Source organism: Apis dorsata, unplaced genomic scaffold, assembly GCF_000469605.1.
Source record: "Apis dorsata unplaced genomic scaffold, Apis dorsata 1.3 scaffold_52, whole genome shotgun sequence".
NCBI classification, from domain to species: Eukaryota; Metazoa; Arthropoda; class Insecta; order Hymenoptera; family Apidae; genus Apis; species Apis dorsata.
The window spans coordinates 2,893,859-2,903,006 of NW_006263353.1; the positions used below are offsets into that span (position 1 = coordinate 2,893,859).

Sequence of the window (9,148 nt, forward strand, 5' to 3'; positions counted from 1 at the left end):
TCCTTGGACAATCTCCCTGTCGCGGTTCCTCTCGACGTTTGATCAGGCAAGATGGAAGGGACGATGGAAGGGTTGTTGAACAACGTGTAAGAACCAGATCCAGGGGCGAAGCCTAGCTTCACTTTTTTCAAAGATCTGGTAAGATTCGCGTTCGACTCGAATGAAACGGTCGTCAGATTCGATTCTACATCCATCATGTCGTGGCTCACGGAGTAGCTCACTGTCACTACGAGAACCATGGTGAAGATCGCTCTGAAACAAGAGTATTCGTTTCGTGGTACGTAAAATTTTAGAAATTTTAATGCGTTGGAAGAATCTCTGAAATTTATTAAAATATATATATATATATATAAGTTATCCTTATTTGTTAAAAAATTTTCTTTTAATCTAGGAATGAATTTCTGAAATTTCCAGAGAATTAATCGAAGAAGCAATTAATTGATGTATCGTTGGAAGAAGTTGCTCGAGCGGTTGAACAACCATACTGTCATCGTACAATTATGCATGTAATCAAGGCCAACGTCACGTAACTCTAATTCTACGCGCAAATCTAAGACGGTTGTTTGCGCTTCGTAAACGCATTACACGATATTTCATCCTGTAAATTTGATAAAGGGCCTGTTGTTCTTAATATCCGCCATATTGCGAAGAAAAGGCGACGCCATTTTATCGTTATATCCGAGATCATTCTCGGGGGGAAAGAAAATAATGGCATATATTGATATTTGCTTGCAAAATCGAATCGGTATTCTATCTAATCGATCTGGGGATATGATTTTCGTTTGATCTGTCGTGTGTATTCATATTGTTCGCACAGAAACCGCAACAGAGAAACCACGAGAGGTTTCGTCATTGCACGGTATCCCCTTTACACGTTAAAGTTTTCCAATCCTATGAAAAATGTGTTCTAAATGCGGACAATGTACGATTAAATTTTCAATTAGAAATTAGAATTCAATTGTCTGTTGTGATTAAAAGTTTGATATTCAGGATTGATATTTTTAAAAGTAAGATTGTGCGATATTCTGTGATAGGATATTGATATAGAATTTTAATTTGTATTTATATAAATGATATTCGTTATCAATTCATTTCTTCTCAGACTCTTCTAGCTAAATTAATTCAATCGAGTGCATCAAAATTGTGCATTCTATCATTATCTAAATTCTACAACATTAAATCCGTTGTTATCAAATAAAATCATGAGATAATATAATAATTCCATTTTAAAATAATCTAATACCTCTTGAATAGAAGTATATTATACAATTATTATACAATTTACTTTATAATTCACTTATTTACTAAGATTTTTATTTGAAAAATTCTATGTAATCTTAATTATTTAACAAATTCCATATTATTTTCCATGTCCTTATTGATCACTTGATTCGTACTTTTTTAAATTAATAACAAATATTATTATTTAATTTATTTCATTTCAATGCACGCTTGCATACTTATCTCTAATTATTTACCCAATTTAGGGATCAATGAAGATCGTCTTCCATTATTAATCAAAAAATAAATCTACAACTATTTTAAAAAACGCAATAGAATACGACTCACACCGCGATCATGTACGCGATACATCGAATCCGCAACAGTTGTCTCCTCGTATGGGAATAAAACGGCAACGCATCTTGACCGTAGTAAACTCTGGTCGGATTATCGCCGGTCAACGAAGTCTTCTCCGAGGAAGGCATGTCTCTCGGTTTGCACGCGCACTCGTCGTCGAGACCACGACCACACTGAAACGATGGCGGCCGGTGGTTCGAGGTGAGCGATGATTTTACATAAGTATCCGCTTACGGTGGGGACACGATCATTTTTTTTTTTCTCTTCCTTCTCTTTATTTCCTTCTTTCTGTCGAGACATGGAAATCGAAAGGAAACTTCGTTGCGGGGTGGAAAAATTGAATCGAAGAATTGAATTACAGCGATTGTCGCGATATCAAAATGGGAAAAAATTCTTTTTTGGAAATTTTTTTTAAATTCTTTTTGCTACGACGAAGAGTCTCGTGATGATGATAGTTAATTGGAGAAGCTTTTCGTGAGGTTTTCTTTTTTTTTTTTTTAAGGAGGTATAATTTAAAAAAATCTTGTTAAGATTTGAAAATCTGTTTCAGTGAAAAGAAATAATTAAATTAATTGGTTGGATTCTTTGATTCTTTGACCTGTTTATTTGATTGTGATTAATTATAGGTGTATCTACGTTACATCACGTGCAACGCATATCTCTGGTAATTATATAAACGCGCTTAATTAAAGACGCAAATTCTTAACGCGGTCAAATATCGGATTGATGTTGTATTGTCCAGATGCATGTTGTATTTTAACACGTGCATCGAACATTCATCGATAGAAAATAATATTTTATTATTGGTAATTAAAATTGTAATATATTATACGTATACTATTTCTTTCAAAGAGAAAAAATATATACATTACACTTATACAAAGAAAGATAATTAAAAGATATTTAAAACAAAAAGAGATTCTCTTTGAAATATAAATAAAAATAAAAAGATTAAGGACAACTTATACTCATTTTACAGCATTCCAATCTTTACTTAAATTTTCTTTTTTAATAATAAATAAGTTCAAAAACAACCAATCCCTCTCTATCCTCTTTCCAATTAAAAAAACAATCTTTCAAAATTGCAACAAACTCAACCCCCTAATCCCCTAATAAAAATTTTCCACAATTCGTTTCATTACAAAAACTTTCTAAAAACTTTTTCACGGCCTAATAACTATAAATGAAATAATAATAAACGAACTCACATCAAAGTGGCGCAGATACAACATTGGAACTGTCTGATACGGGTCTTCCTGCTTCTCAGCAAACTCGCGAATTCCACGTAATCCGGCGAGTCCAGAGGCCTGGTCAGGAATGTCCTCTCGTTCACGCATCTGTTCGTGTACATGTCGCAAGCCTCGCCTGGCCAGCGAATGGAAAACGTGATTCGCCGACGATCAAAAGCTAACTGGACAACGGCCGAGGATCAGAGCCGGGTTTCGCAGCTCGACACCGCTCGAGTCGACTCGGCTTACCGCGGAGGAATTGGCGGAAGTTCCGGTGCTACCAATGGACGCTTGCTCTCCCGTTCCTGTCAGTGCGTCGCGAGCTTTCCACCCTGCATTCATTCGTGAGAAAAATTGACAATTTCCTCTTATTGGACAAATTAATTGAAAATTAGTTGAAAATTACGTTTTCCTTCCTTCCTTGGTGCGAAAGTGTATTTGAGAAAGTAGGTTTAATCTATTCCATTCGAATTTTTGATTTTTGTTCAGATCGTATTCAAAGTCAATCGATCGATTGACCATTTCTTGATTCATTTTTCTATAAAATTTAATATAAATATTTCTAGTTCTTCTTATTTTCTGAATTTTATTGATATACAACATTGGTATATTTTAGAATCGAGTAATTTAAAATTGGATAAGGATTGGATCGAGGATTGTGGTTTTTTTTATTAATATATATTATTGAAAGTTTGAGAGATTCGATCTCGTAACAATGAGTTTTAAATCAAGATTTCGTTGAAGACGAAGATAGGATCGATATTCTTACCCAAGAAAAAATGAAATATCGATAAACACAGGCGAAACACGATACGAACGAAATTAATCCCGGCACAACATGTTGAAACATCGTATAAATTTTCAAACACTTGGAACTTTCAAAATCAACCGTGATTAAAATTTTTTCAAATGTGTATAATATAATGAATATATCTATAACGATATTCTTGTAAATTGTAAAAAAAATATTGAAAAATCTCCTAAAAATTTCCACGAAATAAAAATCGTACAAATTGAAAGTGCGGGAAAAGTTTCTGAATTCTTATTAAAGTAACAAGAACAAGTGCAACGATCGAAGAGAGGGACAATTAATCCTCAGATCACCCTCAAATCGTCCTCACACTGTTCACGGTGAGTGAGGCAGATTTGAATACTTTGACGAGTCTCGCTTATTGTCTGAGGTATCCAATAAATATAGCCTCCAGCGTGCATACTCGATCTACAAGTCGACTGGTTCGCTTATATAAGAAGAATCGAGGATCGATGGCCGAGAATGAAACACGAGTCGCCTTATCGTGTTTTTTATGAGTGGATCGAGGCCGAGAAACAGAGATCGATTTATGATGATCGAATACTTTTTTTGTATTTTAAAATAAATTGATAAACCAAATGACCGCACACACCTTATGACTCTTTTGAAAAAAAAACATTGGAAGCTTTGAAAACTTTGTACACGTAAAAGAATTCTAAGAAAACTTGAAGATGAATCCTTCAATCTATAACAAGCCATATAAACAAAAAGAACAGGAAATTAAAAGCTCACGCAAAGAGAATTAAAAATCAATCACTCTGTCCATCATTTTCGATTTTCCATCGAAAATATTTTTCTTAAAAATCTACTATTCACAACAATTACACAACAAATATCGTATCACATTTATAAAAACTCGCAATTCACTCGCATTTTCGCACTCAATTCTTTCTGCAGTCAACAATCATCGGACGAATCACCGGTTCGTACGCGACACTCGCACACTTGAACGGCAAAAATCGATTCGATAATCGCCCTGATGACCACCCTCTGTCGTCGAATCGGCGATCAACGAGCTCCCTGTTGATTATCCACTCACTCTCTCTTTCTCTCTCTCTCTCTCTTTCTCTCTATCTATCTCTCCTTTCCCCATGTGTGGCTAGGCAGGTAGTAATTATGAAAGCCTGGTGAACCGGTGAATCGATCGTCGCGCATCCACCGCTAATTACAATCTTCGACGCGTCGTAAACGCGTGTAATTAACTCGATCGAATGCGAAAATTAACGGAGCGACGATAATCCGGATCGTTTCATCGTGTAGGGGCAACGAGGAATCGACTGGTATCAGGCAGAGGTCGACGGCTTAGCTTTCGTGTAGCGCCCCCTCCGCCCCCCTCCTTTTCTTTTATCCCATAATCTATGCGTAACGTAATGCGCGAGAAAAGGTTTCTTTCGACGTATTGGTTGGGCTTCGCGGAGAATTCGTGAGAGCTTTGTCGGAAGTATTACGTAATTCGTCGTTCTTTTATTCTTTAATTATTTGAAATTACCGCCCTATCGATCGAATTATCATCTCTGTTTTACCAATGGGGATGGGATTGAGTTATTCGAATGATTTTTTTAAATAATACTGTAAAAAGTATTGTAGTTGATTGTGTATATATATATATATGTGTGTTTAAGAGAAATTAAAATGGAGAAATTTTCGTGAAATAAATGTTAGATGACGATGTTAGAACTATATTTATTTTAATTCTTTCCTCCAGATGATTGTAAAAGTGTAGTATAATTTTATAAAATTTGAAAGAAGGAAAGTACAATTTGAATGATTAATGTTATTATATTGATATATAAGTTATATAAATTGTTGTATAAGTATAATGATCTGCGAATACTTTTCCAGATTATTGTGTATATTTAATTGAGATTTATGACACTTAAGAGACGTATTTCCTAACAGCATTGTGATTTTAATCGTAAAATTATACGTAGGATGTATCAAGTTTTGCCATATAACCACAGATGCGAAACGTAATTAGAAACTTGATCATCGAAGCATCGACAATCTTTAAATATATAGGATAGGAATATTTTTAGAAACAAACGATATGAATCTAAGTTTTAGTATCTCACGATTGATTCGAGAGTATAATAATAAATTCGTTGAAATATTATTTGGTCAATATTCGGTACAGCAAAAATTATATCTCTTCGAGGCGCGAAGCTCCAACCATTGTTCCTGGTTGGGCACGTACATTTCCGCCGGCATCCGTTCCAATCCAGGGGATTCTGGCGATCCACGCTCGTTTGTTCTTCTAGCTGAAACGTTAAACGAAGATATAAAATTAGATGCGAATTTACATTTCTATATTTTTGGATTTGCACCAGTCACGATTCGTATCGTATGAAATTGTTTGTAACAATTCAATGGTTCGATTCTTATTTCAATAAAAAAGTTAAAGACGAATTTATACTTTTGCACGTTCGATTTTCATGATCGATTACTCATCTTTTTATAAATATAAAATATGAAAGTATTTATAGAATTCTCTCTCAGTCTAGTTTTCGAAATGAAATAATACCAAATACTAAGACTAAAGTAGTCCATGTTCCTTTTTTTATTTTTTTTTTTATAATAGATCTTTTTACGTAATTTTTTATTGTGCCAAACTTTTAAAATTTGATTCATAATTTGTGCATCGAAGAATATCAAATCCAAAATGTAAAGTCTAAATTAAGGATAGATTTGTAGAGAATCAAATTTCTATGAACGGATATTTTTAGTCCTCTTGTATTTTTATATTAAATTTTAAACGCGCATAAATCTAAATAAAAGATCCGCAACAAAACCAATCGTAATTTTAATTTCAATTCTTACCAAGTCGTTTGCGCATGGAGATAGCCTCGCCAGGATGTCGAAGAAGCAATCGTCCAACCCCCTCGCATCTTCGCAACACTTCGTTCTTTAAAAGATGATCCCGTACGTTCTGAGAAATTATCGGACAATTGGTCACCCATTTCGACACGTAAGCGAAGTCCGTGAGCAATTGCAACGCGCCATATTCGCTAGAAAATATTCCTTCGATCGTAGAAAACACTGATCTATTTTATTTCATCCCGTATTTCATCGACGTATAAAGAGACAAGCCAGAGTTTCTTTTTTTTATTTTCTTTTTTTTTTTTTTTTTCCTCCCGGTTTTCATCGACGTATAAAGAGACAAGCCAGGGTTTCTTTTTTTTATTTTCTTTTTTTTTTTTTTTTTACCTAAATTTAATTCGATGCAAATATATGTAATCCAACCAAGCTTCGCACATAATTTTCAGGATCATGTTCGACGTATCGGGATCCTCGATAACTTCCAATACAGGGAGCAGTACTTTCTCTGCGGGGAATCGAGAGCCTCTTAGAGAATCAAGAGCGAAAGGGTGAAAGGGATTTTCTTACCAAAGTAAGGCTGCACGTAGAGGCTAGCCGCCACCGGGGCTACGTCGCCACCTTTCCTCCAATAACTCGACCTTGGAAAGCACATATGCAAATTTGCCAGGCTGACCACGCGGCAGATCTTCGCCAGAATATCCGTACACTTGGTGGAACATTTCTTGGTGGAAAGTTATACATGGAGCAAATAAGAATCCTCTCTTTACTTTACTTCTTTCTTTTTTTTTTTTTTTTTTCCAAACAAACAAAATCTATATACCTGGAGTAGATCTATATTCACGTTCACCTCGGATACAATTTTTGCCCTCATTTTTGCGCAAACGTATACCTGGACGCTCACAGAATCTGTCGATAATGCATTGATATGATCGGCAAGCTGAAATGACCAAATTTTAATTTTTAAATCGTTCAGAGGAAAAGAATATAACGACATCCACCTTTAAGTAAGAAAGTTCCTCGAGGCAATTAATTATGTCGCCCTTCACCAAAAGGAAGAACACGTCCAGTTCCCACGTATGCGCTATGATTTTCGCCTCCTGCACTATCCACAGCCTCGCTGTGTGCACCGAATGATCTAACCGATGGAGGACGACGATCTGTTCCGACAATGGCAACTCCATCAATGGGGCACCTATCACCCATTCGCCGCCTGCCTCGCACTCGTTGCTCAACCTGACCAGCAATTGGAACAATTCCCCGAACATTTGGCCCGTGTCAGATCCCTGAAGAAATGTGAAACGAAATCGTGTCGAGATGAATGATTAAAATTAATTAGAACGAGAAAAGATGGCTCACGTCCGTGGAGGAAGCTTTCGATTGGCACTTGAAAGCCGAGGTGTATGCCAATCTAAATAATTGATCCCATTCGATGATTGTGGCATGGCAACGAAGAGCATCGCAGAGGTTTTGCAATGCTGGCCTCACCGTTTCTGGCACTGCTCATAGAAATATTACAATTTAATTTAACAAATTGTTTCAATTCCGATTCGACTTTGTTATGTGTTCGTTTCTACACCGTGATTTTTCTGGATGAATTGACTGAGCCAGTCCTTCAATTGCTGTGCTCCGTGACTGTGACGAGTCGCGAGGGCCTCCGGAGACCACCAGAGGACCACGTGATCCAGAATGCTCGACAAAGCACCCCACGCGACCTCTTGGTAGTAATTCTTCACCTTCTTTATCGCGCTACTTCTCAGCCTCGTCTCACCTTTCACGATTATATCGTGATCACGGGCATATTTCATTTTATTACATTTCAATTGCGTCGGATTACAGTTAAGGTTAAGGTTTTTGTTTACTTGATGTGCTACGTACCATTGATAGTTTTCAGGGCATCTGTGCCCAACAATCTAGGCGAAATTTCTTGCACAACGTTCAACAGCTTAAGAACGTACTTGTTTTGAGTGTTGACCAACGTCTGAATACTTTCGATATTCGACACTTCCGGTTCCGTCTTCGACGAAGAACTCTCGATCGGTGGCGTCAAATGTCTCGTGAGGGCTCTGCAAATCAAATTTTTCATTTTTCAAAATATACCAACAACCGAAAGAGATTCTATTATTTCACACGTGAAGAATGTTGAATGCTGGTTAACCAACCGATAAATTTCAATACTCGAATTGTCCGAGACATCAGCATCACCAGAAATTGTTGAAGAAGGATCGGTCTTCTCCTGAGGCTCGTAATTTGTTAAAAGGCAGTCGATGAGTTCGTGGCAGGATTCCTCGGCTCTGTTTTTGGCTAATATCTGAAAAAGACGAAGTTGTGAAAATGTTATCAAAATTAAAAAAATAATTATTTTTTATATGAAATATTGTAAATATGTTATATTAGGCTATATTATGTTAGGCTATATTATATAGATTATATACAGAGAATATTATTTATTAATTATTGTTTAGAGTGAAATCAATGTTTAAAATTTCAATATTATTTTTTTAAATATACGATAGAGCAAAATTTTAAACTAATATTAAGATAATTTTAAACTATAATATGATATTCAGATTTTTAATGGTGTTTAATTAAAATTTAAATAATTAAGATATATATTAATTATATATTTTGGTATTTAAATTCGAAATTTTTTAGAAAATGAAATTTCAGAGAAATGAATGATAATGTAATACTCTACTTTGTTTTTTTTTTTTTT

At 35.4% G+C, this 9,148-nt stretch overlaps 1 protein-coding gene across 3 annotated transcripts in view; it reads right to left on the reverse strand.

Annotated features, from left to right (window-relative positions):
- Positions 1 to 5,706: 5,706 nt before the first annotated feature.
- Positions 5,707 to 9,148, reverse strand: part of LOC102672561 (coiled-coil domain-containing protein 142) — a 5,262-nt gene continuing 1,820 nt past the window's right edge. The window contains exons 4-13 of one of the 3 annotated variants that reach the window (XR_004151764.1): positions 8,595 to 8,743; positions 8,311 to 8,498; positions 8,012 to 8,203; positions 7,792 to 7,931; positions 7,434 to 7,718; positions 7,256 to 7,372; positions 7,003 to 7,156; positions 6,823 to 6,940; positions 6,436 to 6,636; positions 5,707 to 5,876 (exon numbers count right to left, since the gene is read on the reverse strand). Coding sequence is in view for 1 of the 3 variants with exons in the window: in XM_006609297.2 (XP_006609360.1) it covers positions 5,737 to 5,876; positions 6,436 to 6,623; positions 6,823 to 6,940; positions 7,003 to 7,156; positions 7,256 to 7,372; positions 7,434 to 7,718; positions 7,792 to 7,931; positions 8,012 to 8,203; positions 8,311 to 8,498; positions 8,595 to 8,743 (1,671 nt within the window). In the remaining 2 variants the exon portion in view is untranslated. The remainder of the gene's footprint in view (positions 5,877 to 6,435; positions 6,637 to 6,822; positions 6,941 to 7,002; positions 7,157 to 7,255; positions 7,373 to 7,433; positions 7,719 to 7,791; positions 7,932 to 8,011; positions 8,204 to 8,310; positions 8,499 to 8,594; positions 8,744 to 9,148) is intronic. The other 2 variants (XR_004151763.1, XM_006609297.2) reach the window with 2 other exon arrangements.